Here is a 14,804-nt window from a genome sequence, read left to right on the forward strand (position 1 = left end):
CCGGTTTCCTCCTATAGTCCAGAGATGTGCTGGTTAGGTGAATTGGCCATGATAAAATTGCCCCTTCGTGTCCAGGTTAGGTGGGGTTATGGGGATGGATAGGGTGCTCTTTGGAGGTTGGTGCAGACCCGATGGGCTGAATAGCCTCCACTGATTCTAGGTTAGGTGGGGTTATGGGGATAGGGTGCTCTTTGGAGGTTGGTGCAGACCCGATGGGCTGAATGGTCTCCTGCACTGTAGAGATTCTATGTTTCTAAATCAAAAGATTAAGTTGATTGCATCTGCTGCTAGTATTTTATTGCACATTCCCATTCCATTATCATCATTGTGCTTGTTGACAATATCTTGATTTTTAAAATTCTCATTCACAGTGCTAAGTCCCTCTATTGCCACTGCCCTTCGTAGCTCTAATCTTCTCCAACCCCACAACCTTCTGTGATATCTGCACTCCACTAATTCTAGCCTCTTGTCCACCCTCAATTTTAATTGCTGAACCATTGGTGTTCATGTCTTTGGTGGCCTAGATCCCAACCTCTAGAATATCTTCCTCAACAGCTCTTGCTTTGATTTCTTCCTTTAAGACGCTCTCAAAAAAACATCTTTTACCAAGCTTTTTGGTCAACCGATCCCTGTGCCTTGGCGTCACAAGCTTCACAGAATTATTACATAGAAACATACATAGAAAATAGAAGCAGGAGGAGGCCATTCGGCCCCTCGAGCATCATCTGCCATTCATTTTTAAATTTAAGAGTACCCAATTAATTTTTTCCAATTAAGGGGCAATTTTAGCATGGCCAATCCACCTACTCTGCACATCTTTGGGTTGTGGGGGTGAAACCCACGCAAACACGGGGAGAATGTGCAAACTCCACACGGACAGTGACCCAAAGCCGGGATCGAACCTGGGACCTCGGCGCCGTGAGACTGCAGTGCTTCCACTGTACCACCGTGCTGCCCTATCATCTGCCATTCATTTAAGAGTATGACTGATCATCAAGATCAATACCCTAATCTAGCCACTTTTTCTTTTCTTCCCTCCCCATATCCCTTCAGCCCCAGGATGCTATTATCTAATCCCTTCCTGAAATTACACTGTTTTGGCCTTCACTTTTATTTTTGTGGTGGCGAATTCCAGAGGTAGCGAATTCAATCGATTCACCATTCTGGGTGAAGAAATTTCTCCTCAACTCTATCCTAAAAGGTTTACCCCTTTATTTTATGACTCCTAGACTCGCCCCACCATCAGGAACATTCTTTCCAAATCTACCCTCCTAATCCTGTCAGAATTTTATAAGTTTCTATGAGATTCTCCCCTCGCTCTAATTAATATAATCCTAACTGACTCCTTCCGTCCATCCTGTACCTGTAATATAGGGGCCTTACCGTAAAGCACCTATAACAGCATCCTCTATATACAATATATACATCAGTGGTGACTACCACAGCACCAAAACTGCACACAATACTCCAGGTGTGACCTCACCAATGCCCTATACAATTTCAGTTAAGCATTCCTATTCCTATACTCCAACCACTTGTTTTGAAGGCCAACATGCTATTTGCCTTCTTTACTACTTGCTGTACCTGCGTGCTTACTTTCAGCGGCTGCTGCACGAGAACACCGGTCTGAGTATCCACCTCTCTCTCAATTTACATCCATTCAAATAATCTGCCTTCCCATTTTTGCGTCCCAAACAGAGAACCTCGCGTTTATCCACCATATACTACATATGCCCGCCCACCCATCCTGTCCAAATCCCCGCTGAAGCATCTCTGCATCCTCCTCTCAGCTCACCCTCCCACCCAACTATGTATCATCTGCAACTTGCATTTAGTTCCCTCATCCAAATCATTTTATGTATAACGTGGGGGTCCGAGCACCGACCCCTGCGGTACTCTGCTAGTCACTGTCTGCCAATAGGAAAAAGACCCGTTTATTCCAACGTTTTGTTTTCTGTCCATCTCGAGACACTATATCCGCAATTCCATGCACTTTATGGTGCAATCCAACAGCCACACTGAGCCGGAGAATCAGCTCACTGTGGTGCAGCATGGCCAATTCCAAGCCGGGCGAGCCCGCTTCTGGGATCCACTGGGCTCCCAACGCCTCAACATCCAGCAAGACGTGCAATGTAAATTCCATCCGTTGTGGGCAGGACCATATTTAGGCAATTCTGCATATTGGAGCGAGATTGGAAAACGTTATCACAAAACGACCAGTTTTTTGTTTCTTTTTTTAAAAAAAAAAAGGACCACCTGCAGCAATCATTTCCTGTGAGGAGCCTATCCAGGCAGTACCCTCTAGCAGTCTTACCAGCCCCAGCAGGCAGTGCAAGCACAGCGTGACGAGAGCAATGGGTCCCCAACTCCACTAAGTCTGAGCATCTTTAGATGGGGAGTGATTGGGCATCCTAGGGAGTGTGGTGGGTGGCTTTGCAGGCAGGCACAAAGGGGACAGTATCTTGGGTGGTGGGTGCCCCCAATGTGCACAGTGAATCCCATAAATTATATGCCCCTCCCCCTTCACATCTGGTAAAAAGGTAGACACCCCACTCTTGCTGCTTGTCCATCTCAACCACATTGTGATAAATGTTTGGGTTAAATGGCATGTTTACAAGCTTAATTGGAAATTAATTTATTTTAAAAGTGGTGCTCGTTCACATACTATATTGTGGGGAAACTGGCATGTTGATGTCCACTTTGTGATCTGTTGTTGTATGCTGGACTTTACACTGCTCAACACCGGCAGTCCTGATTTGCAAACCTCAATTGCCGCCATCGTTGGAATTGCTCTGTTATCTTGGTGAGCTGAAGGAGCATGTTGAAAGAAATGCAGTCTAGTGGAAAATTCATCTCTATTTTGAATATAACAAACTGATTGTAGTGAAGGAGGCTGATGGTAGCTTTCATGTCTAAAGTTTTCTGTTTGAAACCTATTTCCAAATCCGTCTTTATAAAAAATGAAATGAAAATCGCTTATTGTCACTAGTAGGCTTCAATGAAGTTAATGTGAAAAGCCCCTAGTCGCCACATTCCGGCGCCTGTCCAGGGAGGCTCGTACGGGAATCAGAAGAGTACTATTTGAGCGTACAGTGCTTAAACGGTGCAGGCTAATTTGAGGGTGGTGCAGTGGTTAGCACTGCTGCTTCATGGCACCGAGGACCTTGGTTCGATCCCGGGTCACAGTCAGTGTGCAGTTTGCACATTTTCCCCATTGTCTGCGTGGGTCTTGGCCCCACAACCCAAAGGATGTGCAGGGTGGATGGATTGACCATATCTTTTTATTAAAACAGTTAAAAATATATACAAGGCCAAACAGTACAAACACTAATTTTGTGTTGGAGAAACCGGGTACCCTCCCCTCAGTACCAATGTACGGGGAGGGGGGTGTGGATACTCTGATTATTAAAACAGTTCACAACACCTTTCTTTAAAAAAAAACCAAATGGTACAAGCACCAAACTTTGTTCTGGAGAGGCCAGATACCCTCGCCTCTGTACTAACAGAAGGGAAAGGAAGGGGGATGGTGGGGAGGGAGGGAATCGGGATGTTGGGGGAGAGGGGAGGGGGGGGGGGCAATAGGGCACTGCCTGAACTATCTACGGAGGCAGAAAAATACAAGAACCTTGTGTGCCAGATTCCGGGAATCCCCCAGAGGGGGTAAGTGGCAACACCGTGCCAGGCACGAGTGAGACTGCACCCTGCTGCAGAGCGCCTCATGCACCCTGTGCTCTCGACACTGGGCCTCTGGGCCTGAATTCTCCACCACCAGAGTGCAGCGGGCGACACCAGGCCCACCAACCAACCTAGGGGCTGCATTGATCCAGCTACCGGCATCATTGACAGGCAGGATCGTCTCGGGCTCCTCCCAGGGCCCTGTGCCAGCGGGAGGCAGTGGTGCAGATGCCTGCTCTGTCCTGTCGCCTGATCACTGGAAGGCTCTGAAAATAACTCCGGAAATGGGTCCAGGATGGTGGCAGAGGTGCCTGAAGACTAAATTGGCTTCAGGGTGCTTTGTGGAATGAACCCCCTCTGGTTCCATCCGACCCCGAAGCACCCTAATTGGGGGACGGCAGCAGCTGCTGGGATTTCCTCACTATTCCCTGCCTCTTTTTTGTTTTGGGAACTAGGCATGGCATCAATGGAAAAGAATCTGGATTGACACCATTTGCGGGGGAGAGGGTCACGCACTGGGGAGACCTCCATCACTGGAGGCCATGCTAAATTATCCCTTAATTGGGTACTCTAAATTAAATTTAAAAACAAAGGATTATTTAGCTAGTCACCAGGACACCAGAATAATCTTAGTCTGAAAATCATAGAAGTTCTTGCTTATGCTGAGATTATGCTGATGTTCAGGAGCATGAAAATAACATCTTCAATTCTGAATGGATTATGATGGTTACTGATCATTCTGTTGACCCCACAGCGATCCAGGCTCAGCTGAACATGGTGCAACATGGAATGGGAGGATTCAGCGTATTTGTTGGTTTAAATGGTTCAAATGAAGAGTTGGGATTGAAAGCATCAAATTATTGGTTCTTTCGTGAGAACAACCTTGATGAGCTGTAAGTCAATGCAGTGCTTTAAACTTGGTTACTTAACAGCCAGTGCTAGAGAACCCACTATTATTTGATTGCATTTGACTTTGTAAACTAACATGACTGTAGGACTCCAGAATATTGCACCTGCTCTCTTGCACCTGCTGCCAGGTGTATCTCTAGTTGTTGTAATTGAATTCCACCCCCCGCCCCCCACTAATGCTTCTTTCATCTATGATCTTTACTTTCCAAACCTGAGGAATCATGCACCTAGAAGAACCAGGGCATCGAGAGAATGGCAATGCCACCACGTGCAAATTCCTCCAGGTCGAACATTGTATCCATGGAATCTCTATACAGTGCAGAAGGAGGCCACTTGGCCTGCACTGACCCTCTGAAAGTGCATCTGATCTAGATCCACTCCTTTGCCCTGTCCCCGTAACCCACACACTGATCATGGCCAATCACCTAACCTGGAGTATTCTGACTTGGAAGTATATCACTGTTTCTTCACTATTGCTGGGGCAAAATCCCAAACTGCCTACACAGCAACACTGCACCACACAGACTATAGCAATTCAATAAGGTGACTTACCAGAGTCTAGTAAGGGCAGGCATGCACCTACAATTGGAAGCAATTGCGAAAACTGATCAATGATTTTACTAAAATCCGGGATTTTACTAAAATCTGGAATGCATGCTCACTTTCACACACAACTTTTCTCTGGTCGGCTTGCCAGTCAGCAAGAAATGGGTTCAAAGTGAATCCTTGGTTGATGTTTTGCTTTCCTCCATGCCTGACTTTTTTTTCAATTGAAGCTCCCAGAACAATGCAAACTTTTTTTGAAGACTTGCTTTCTAGTCTCACGGTTTTTAAAAAAAAAACTTGGTTTGAAATGAAAAATCGTGAACATTTTCCAAGCCAAGGTGAGCAGGCTCGGAGGAGGTTTGGCCATGGTATATCGTCCCTGGTGTCCAGGGATGTGCAGGTTAGGTGGGGGTTATGAGTATAGGGCAGAGTGGATTGGTGCAGACTCTGATGGGCTGAATGGCATCCTGTGGACAGAATGGCCACCTTCTGTGGGATTCTATGAAAACCTCCCTCCATTGCAGATAACGCCTTTACTGCTGCAAACAAATAGTACTGAAGTTTTGTCACAAGTGTATCACTGTTGGTTCCTGTCAAACTAATCAATTGGTTTTTTTTTCGTCTCACCAGCGCCCCATCCACCACATACATTCTCACGTAATCAACTTTAAAAAAAAAAAAAAAAATCATTGTCCATTACTTAGTTGGGTCCTGCATTGCAGACTGGTGTGCAGCACAACCTGCAATCTTTTGAAAGCCAGAAGCAAACGGCAACATATGGAGGTTTATTTTCCTTGGATGTTGACAGTGGGAAATCAGGCATAATCTGCAAGGGCAGTGCAGACCTACAACTTCTGGAATGTGGAACTCCATCCCACAAACAGTGCTGGGCAACCTGTAGCCCAGGGAGCCACTTGAAACCCCATCTGGGCTCTGCGTGCAGCCCATGAGACATTTCGTTGACCATTGCCCAAGTGCAGGGTTGGCACATTCCTCTGGTTTCCATCCGCATAATTTTTTTCCAACCTGTATGACTGGCAATACGCACGTGAAGTGAGGTGCGTGCTTATTGTTCACAACATTGACAGTGAGAGCCGTGCACTCTTGTGTCCAATCAATTTATTTTCTATAACTTTATGAAATATTGGGTGTTATTCAAGATCATGGTTCGTGAACAAGCCCAATTTCAATCTTGCAGCCCACTGAGATGCAGGAGGGCCACCTGCTGGCCCAAGTTGCCCATCACTGCCCTAAAGGCTGTGGATACATAAGAGGTGAACGGAAGCTCTCCAGACTGATTTTTCATATGTAGGGGTATCAAGGGACATAAAACAAAGGCAGGTAAAGGGAGTTGATGTGGCGATCAGCCATGATCTATTTTTAAAAAAAAATAATTTTTATTGAAATTTTTTACAGAAAATATAACAAACAATAACGAGCAACAATAAAACAAAAGTATAACACCCCCAAGACCGTAGCAACACATGTAACCCACCCCCCCCCCAAACCCAGTAAACAAGAGAACTTAAAAATAAATTAAAATTAAATAAACATAGTCAACGCCTCCTCCCCCCCCCCCCCCCCCCCCCCCCCGGTTGCTGCTGATGACCCAGTACCCTATCGCTGAGCCAGAAAGTCGAGGAAAGGTTGCCACCGCCCAAAGAACCCTTGTACCGATCCTCTCTGGGCGAATTTGACCTTCTCCAGCTTAATAAATTCCGCCATGTCATTGATCTAGGTCTCCACGCTTGGAGGTCTCGCATCCTTCCACTGTAGCAAGATCCTCCGCCGGGCTACTAGGGACGCAAGGCCAAAACACCGGGCTCTCTCGCCTCCTGCACTCCCGGCTCCACTGCAACCCCAAAAATCGAGTCCCCAGCCTGGCTTGACCCTGGATCCTACCACCCTCGACACCATCCTCGCCACCCCCTTCCAGAACTCCTCCAGTGCCGGGCATGCCCAGAACATATGGGCATGATTCGCTGGACACCCCGAACACCTATCACACCTGTCTTCGCCCCCAAAGAACCTACTCATCCTAGACCCCGGACATATGGGCCCGGTGCAGAGCCATGATCTATTTTGAAGGATGGCTGAATTGGTTACTCTTGTTCCTATATCCCTAACCTGTTCATTTCCTTCATTCTACCCTATGGAAAAACCCATTGGAGGAATCCAGAAGCTTCATGACCTGTGCTTTGAAATGTCCTGATGATTTGATTAAATGGAAAGAAGGAAATACCAAGGATCTTGCTTTTATATTTAAATACAAGGTTATTAGTTGCTTTCTAACACTTTCTTGTCGTTATTTAAGGTTCGATAAATACTTCACACTCAGCAAATATGATGTCACTGAAGGGTGTCCTGTAATGTTTGTCTCCTTTCCATCGGCTAAGGACCCAACTTGGGATGATAGATATGCAGGTAAACAGCAGCAGACTTGTATCTAAAATTTTAATTCATTGCAATCTCTTTTTTTTTTTCACCTCCTCAGTAGCTCATTTAGTAAAACCAATGGAGCCAATGTAGACCAGAAGATCCAATGTCCTCTTGTGCTAACCTTCATTAGGGTTCTGGGTAGACCATTTAGGACTGAGCTGAAGAAAGATTTCTTCACTCAAAAAGGGTAGTGAACCTATGGAATTATCTACCATAGGAGGCTGTGGAGGCAAGTCGCAATATATTCAAGAAGGCAACGGTTTTTTATTTTTATTACATCAAGGGATATGGGGGGAAAAAAACAGGTATATGGCTTTTGAGATTGAGGATCAATCATGATATTGAATGGTGGAGCAGGCTTGAAGGACCAAATAGTGTACTGTTGCTCTTGGTTTCTATATTTATCTGTTTTTCTATGGGCCTACATTGGAAAGTGTGCACTTGAGGACTATGCCCAGAACAAGGTAGGCTCAGCTGTACTATTACCATGATTGGCTGCCACATTGAAGCTTACAGAAGAATAACAACCACTTAGTTAAGGTATCTAGAGAGTGAATGACAATCATGGAAACCCATCCCAGGTAAAGTCGATACTTTTGCAGGGAAATCAGAGGATAATACAGAGAAACTTAGAGCCAAGAGTATATTCCTTGCTATTTTAAAATAAATGCCAGATTTTATACTCTTAACAGAAAATTACCATGAACACAACTTTGGAAAATAATACAATAGTAACTTCTCCAACCCAGTGAAAGATTTTAGGCCCAAGGCAGCAACACTTGGGGCCTCGAGCATTCAAGAGCATAGCATAAACGAGATCATCACCATGGCTATCTTTTTTTTAAAAATGACAATCCGTTGAAACTACTGAGATTTGTATTTTGTAACTGAATGGTAATTTTAATTCTTGCTATGCAGGGAAGTCTACTATGGTAATTATGACATTCACACGCTATGAGTGGTTTGAAGAATGGAAGGATGAACGCGTGAAAAAGAGAGGAGAAGACTATGAAAATTTAAAACTGGGCATTGCTAGAAGATTAACTGACCAAGTTACCGAGTATTTTCCACAATTTAAAGACAGGGTATGTTTGCCACGTCTGTAATTAGAAACCCCAGGTAGAGTCTTCATAGGTAATCCCTACAGTGCAGAAGGTGGCCATGCGTCCCATCTAGTCTTCACCGACCCTCCAAAAAAAACACCCCACCTAAGCCAATTTAGGTCCTATTCCCGTAACCCCACCTAACCTGTACACCCCCATGGTCACCCAAGGGGCAATTTTATTATCTCCAATCCACCCAACCAGACATCCTTTGGACTGTGGGAGGAAAACGGAGTACCCGGAAGAAAGCCATGCAAACTCCCAACAGTCACCCAAGGCCGGCATTGAACTTGGGTCTCTGGCGCTGTGAGGCAGCAGTGCTAACCACCGTGCTGTGGTTCATTATGCTGCAAGAGTCCAAAGCTACATTGTAGATTGGCATCACAGGCAGGCGGTTTCCCTGGTTTGGGTGTTTCTTGCAAATGTACATCTGCTTGTAAATTGTGCAAAAAGTCATTTCCACTTTTTGTTTCCTTTTGGCTAATTTATTTGTGTCCTCCAGATGGAATACATTAGGGTTGGAACTCCTCTTACAAATCAGTTCTACTTGGCTTCTTCACGTGGGGAAATGTACGGCGTCAGTCATGACGTGTCCCGTTTTGCACCAGAAACTATTGCCTCCTTTCGAGCAAAAACGCCAGTCGAGAACCTTTATTTAACAGGTATGTAATCCTAAATCAAACAATACAAATTATTTGGAATCCAAAACGGGGACCGGCTTTTTCTTTTTTTTTTGAATTGATAATATAGCTCTCCTTAAATTGTCAGCAGTAGGATAATTAATTGAGATATTTGACTGCTGGAGGGTTCACTGGTCAGGAGCAATTGGTCTGAAGTGGAAGGTGAGGACTTCTGGCAGGAGTGAGGAGGATCAGTGATTACAGTAAACCATGGTCTTTAAAGAAAAATTAAACCTCAACCACAATGGAGTGAAAAGGGATCTTTGCTATTGCCATTTAGTAACTTCAACTGATGATAAAGGGTGCGATTCTCGGCCTTGTTGCGCTCTCACTTCAGCGCAATGAGGCCGGTGAATAGCAGGAGAGGCTGAGAACTAGAATCGCGCAGAGAACCAGTTTGCGATGCAATCTGCTCTCTCCCACAGGTGAAATTGGGAATCCTGCCGTAGCATGGCGTGAAATCAATTATCACCACTTAAGCCTATTTCCAAACAATTAACAGGAGCCACCCCACATCCAACAGCCTCTGTCATTCAGTGGCTTTCCCAACATGTGCTCACGCTGGTGCCGATTTGTACTCCGTTTTGAAAAACGTGAATCTGGTGGTGGGGTTCAACTCTCCTATGCAGCAGCATGGTAGAATAGTGGGGGCAGCACGGTTAGCACAGTTGCTCACAGCTCCAGGGTCTCCGATTCTATTCCAGGCTTGGGTCACTGTCTGTGTGAAGTCTGTCTGTGCGGAATCTGCACATTCTCCCCGTATCTGCGTGGGTTTCCTCCGGGTGCTCCGGTTCCCTCCCACAGTCCAAAGATGTGCGGGTTAGGTGGATTGGCCATGATAAATTGCCCTTGGTGTAAAATAAAAAAATTTAAGTGGGGGTTACTGGGTTGCGGGGATATGGTGGATGTGTGGGCTTTGTTATGGTGCTCTTTGTAAGGGCCGGTGCAGATCCGATGGACTGAATGGCCTCCTTCTACACTGTAAATTCTATGCTGCCCAGTAGGTCATTGGCCATCTTGAAGGTTGTTTAAGTGCTGTTTGACCTTGTTAGTTGGGTGGGATGGGGGCTGGTGAACCTTCATTTGCCGCATAGAGCCAGGTTATGTGGACCAATTAACATTGAATAGCTTTGCCAGCCACTTGCTGGTAGTAGTGAGCAGTTCCTGCTCACCACTACCACTCTTGGGAAATCTTTCCAGAGGATTGTGCCCAACATGTGGCAGCTGTAAACCGTGATTTGCAGCCAACCGTTAAATAGGAAGGTAGTAAACTGGAGTTTGTGGCAATATTTAAAGAACTTGTAACCAGTTTGCTGTAATTTTAGCAGGATCCCAAATTATCATTGAATTTAAGTTGGTGAATTTTTAATATATTTGCAAAATCGCTGTGGCGTTGAAATTATGCTGAGGAATATATTGGGTACAAATAGTTAAAATGTATTAATTTCAAAATTTCCTACCTCACCATTTTGGCAAATAGATAACCGTTTAACTCAATTCAGGATCTGTGCCAGGGTCATTGCCATCGGCGGGACTGGACGATCACGCTGGAAGGAAAGGCTGCAAAATTCAGTTCTTTGACTCTAGTGGATCCTTGTCTTTCTCTGTCTCTTTCTCTCTTTCCTTCCCTCCTGGTAGTAGCAGCCCTAATACTAATCTGGATTATTATAGCAATTCCCAATTTGTGACAATTTTAGTTTCCTGTAGGCTCAATCAGCAATCCCCAACTTCTGGTAATTACCCATTGACTTACATTATTGCAAGGAAGTGCTAACTTGCAAACAAACTTCTGACAAATGTCCCCAGCAAGTGTCGTGAGACGAATGCTATCCCCTGGCAAGTGCAAAAGTCCTAGTGACGTTTCCCTATTATTTTTGCAGGTGTTCTTTGCAACATCCAGCCTAAGTATGTGCATCTGTGTCATCACAATCAATACTTTCTAACTACATATTTGCAATTCCTGACCAATGTGAAATGTGTTTGTGCTTGCCAGAACAATCTACCTTTAACTTGCATGTAATATTTACCATTTTTGACCAATGCAAAGTGTCTCCGGTTTCCTCCTATCCTTTTTATCAGAGACCCATCTTGAGATCATTCTTCTGTCATTCCTGGTTGCAGTTTCTGTTTACTTCCAATGCTAGACTCATTGGAGCCCAAATGTGTCCTGGCTAGAAGACATGTTCCTTCTTAAAGCTACATTACAGTATTTTAGCACTTAAAGATGTTCTTAACAACAGCCCTAATATTTTTTATGTGCAGTACAATTTGTAACTTAAGCCTTATTAATTACAAGGTGAAATCATGTTAACCTAAACTGTTTTGAACTGCAAATAGTAAGGTATCCTAGTCCAGCTAAATAGGCTGCTGAGTTCAAACTGTAAATCAGCTTGAAGAAACTATTCTCCAGTACAGTCTGAAGTTTGTTGGTGGAGTACCTGCTATCCTCAAGAACTGAGACATAACCATGAGTTTAAATCTCCTCCCGCAGCTGGAGAACTTAAATTCGGCCAATAAGTGAAAATATGGAATACAAAAGAATATATCCCTAATGGTGACCGTGTTGGATGGTTCACATGTAGCTCACTGAGCTAAATTGCTGGCTTTTAAAGCAGGCCAACCGCACGGTTCGATTCCCGTACCATCCTCCCCGGACAGGCGCCGGAATGTGCCGACTAGGGGCTTTTCACAGTAACTTCATTGAAGCCTACTCGTGACAATAAGCGATTTTTCATTTCATTTTTCATGTACCCTTTTAGGAAAGGAAATCTGCTATACTGATCCAGAAAGCCTACATGTGACTTCAGATCAGCAGCAATATGGTCAACATTTAACTACCTATTGAATTGATCACTCTATTTTAGGGACAACAAATACTAATGGAAGTCCCCACCCTGAGGTTACTTTTTTTTAAAAAAACATAAAGGGCCAAATGTTTCCGCATCTGCTGAGTAAATGAACTTTTGCCATCTCCATACAAAGCTTGACTGTAAATATAGAAATGGGAAGAGGTCATTCCAATCGTGTAATTCTTTCCTCTGCCTCTTGCCCATACCATTCCAGGTCAGGACGTCTTTATCTGTGGATTTATGGGAGCCATCCAAGGGAGCCTTATTTGTGCGTCAGCAGTTCTTCACCGCAATCTGTACATGGACATTCAGAGCCTTCAGAAGAACATTAAAAAAATGAAAGCTGAGAAGCAAGCTTAAGTGTGAGCTGTTGAAGTTTTAATCTCATTGGTTTTGTGATTAGAAATTGGATCTCAATGCAAGGTAAAGTGTTAGACACGCTTGTTGCTGGACCCATCATTCTACCACTCAATCTAGAGCTGATGTAAAAATGATTTTTCAGTAGTCTAATAACACTAGAGCTTGATCACTTGCATTGGTTCTATTAGCAATGTGTACACAATGGACCTTTTTTTAATCCAACCTGCCACCGTTGTGCTCTCGGTGTTAGAATCAAATTTTCAATTTAGGCTTGTTAATCAAATGCTATGATTCACAAATAAATAAATAAATTGATCAGAAAATTAATTTGAAGAATTAACTTGTGATATTTTTACACAATGGTATGCTAAGTGTTGAATTTGTGCTTGGGCCGAGCACTACTTCCACACATGGAGTTGAAGAGGGCGAATACAGCGGTGGGCTATGCAACAGAAAATTGGAACAAAGGCTGAAAATGCCCACAGGCTGTTTGGGTGGGGGGGGGGGAAACAGGGGAAAATGTGTGACTTGTTTTTTTAATCAGAATTTAAAACTGCCCTGGATGGAAGAGGAAATCCAAAATGTGATCTTCACTGCAATGTTGCTGATGCAAAAAGTTAAAGGGTTCGAAAGGACCAAATTGTAAGTGATGCAAAAATGTCACTCCTAGCAAACTGTTCTTGAATTTTCCTCATTATTGAAACATTAAATGCTGCAAAACAGGCTACTTTTTGCTGTTTCCAGGAGTCCTTTTACTCTGCAAGTTTCCATTTGGTATAGAGCAGTTTTGACTTCACCTGGACGCTAATCTTGTAGATTAATGCAGAATAGTTGTTGAGGTGTGATTCACTCCATATTCGAGCAGAATGTACTTCACTCTCACCATGGATTTTTATTCAGGCCCCATTTACACATGTATACTGTCTGTGCTGCAAAACTGCTATTTGCATACAGTGACAACTAAAACTAACGTGTACACTCCATTTGCAACAGTTTTGCTTTGGTAGTCTAAATTCTGATTGTGAAATGGAGTAGCCACCATGGACTGAGGCTGAACCAGCTGGTCACATCCTTGTCATTTTTGACCCCACGACTAACCTCTAACCATTCTAGAATACTGATTTCCACTCCTTTTTTTGCTGATGCTGTGCTAACCTTTACTCAGGAATTAATTGACGTGGATAAACTGAGTGTAATGCACACCAAGGGCTGGATTCTCTGCCAGCTGGATTCTCCATGGCGCAGGCAGCGCACCCACCCCTGTGGGTTTCCCAGTGGGGTGGCCACAATGGGAAATCCCATTGGCAGATGCCAGGAGCTGAGAATTCTGCTACCAGTGAGGGTTTACTGTGGCTGGTGGACGAGAATCCTGCCCCAGGTCTTTCTCCCACTCCATAAACTTGGGAGTGCATCCAAAACTCTTCCAGTGTCCTAACTTTCAAGTTTCATTTATCCACTAACCATGTGTTCGCTGCATTGCTCGCGGTATCATAGAATCCCTGCAGTGCAGAAGGAGGCTATTCATCCCATCGGGTCTGCACTGACCTCTGAAAAGAGCACCCTACTTAGGCCCACCCTATCCCCACCTAACCTTTTAGACACTAAGGGGCAATTTAGTATAGCCAATCCACCAAACCTGCACGTGTGCAAACTCCATACAGTCACCCAATGCTGGAATTCAACCAGGGTCCCTAACGATGTGAGGCAGCAGTGCTAACTAACCACTGTGTGCTGCTATGCCACCCCTCTCCTCCAGGCTCTCGATCCCTCCTGCGATATTTGTGACTCCGGCCTCGTGACCATCTCTGGGTTTGATCACTCTCCTGTTGGTTGCTGAAAATTCAGCTGCCAAGGCCCTAAACTCGGGAAATTCCTCCCTAAAACTCTCCATCTGACTCTTTTTCCTCCTTTAAGCCACTCCACCTCCTACTCCTTTGACCCGAGTATTTGATCATCTGCCCTAATTATCTTTGCATGAACCTCCCTGCCTTGAGGCATTTAATGAGATTAGAAGTTCTAATAAATCCAAATAGTTTATGCTCCTCATTATTTTTATACATGTTAATTATGTTCCTTCCCCCCCCCCCCCCACTCCATTTCCTCCCAAAGGAAAACAATCCAGTCTGCTGGAAATCGCTGGCTTTTAAAAGCACACCAAGCAGGCCAGCAGCACGGTTCGATTCCCGTACCAGCCTCCCCGGACAGGCGCCGGAATGTGGCGACTAGGGGCTTTTCACAGTAAC

At 44.6% G+C, this 14,804-nt stretch overlaps 1 protein-coding gene across 1 annotated transcript in view; it reads left to right on the top strand.

Moving 5' to 3' along the window:
* LOC119953885 (all-trans-retinol 13,14-reductase-like) overlaps positions 1–12,888 on the top strand; it is a 43,538-nt gene extending 30,650 nt beyond the window's left edge. The window contains exons 7-11 of the mRNA XM_038778509.1: positions 4,430–4,568; positions 7,445–7,554; positions 8,488–8,654; positions 9,175–9,334; positions 12,416–12,888. Coding sequence (XP_038634437.1) covers positions 4,430–4,568; positions 7,445–7,554; positions 8,488–8,654; positions 9,175–9,334; positions 12,416–12,561 — 722 coding nt within the window. The 3' untranslated portion in view covers positions 12,562–12,888. The remainder of the gene's footprint in view (positions 1–4,429; positions 4,569–7,444; positions 7,555–8,487; positions 8,655–9,174; positions 9,335–12,415) is intronic.
* Positions 12,889–14,804: the final 1,916 nt, after the last annotated feature.

The sequence above is a fragment of the Scyliorhinus canicula genome, chromosome 19, assembly GCF_902713615.1.
Source record: "Scyliorhinus canicula chromosome 19, sScyCan1.1, whole genome shotgun sequence".
In the NCBI taxonomy this organism is placed as follows: Eukaryota; Metazoa; Chordata; class Chondrichthyes; order Carcharhiniformes; family Scyliorhinidae; genus Scyliorhinus; species Scyliorhinus canicula.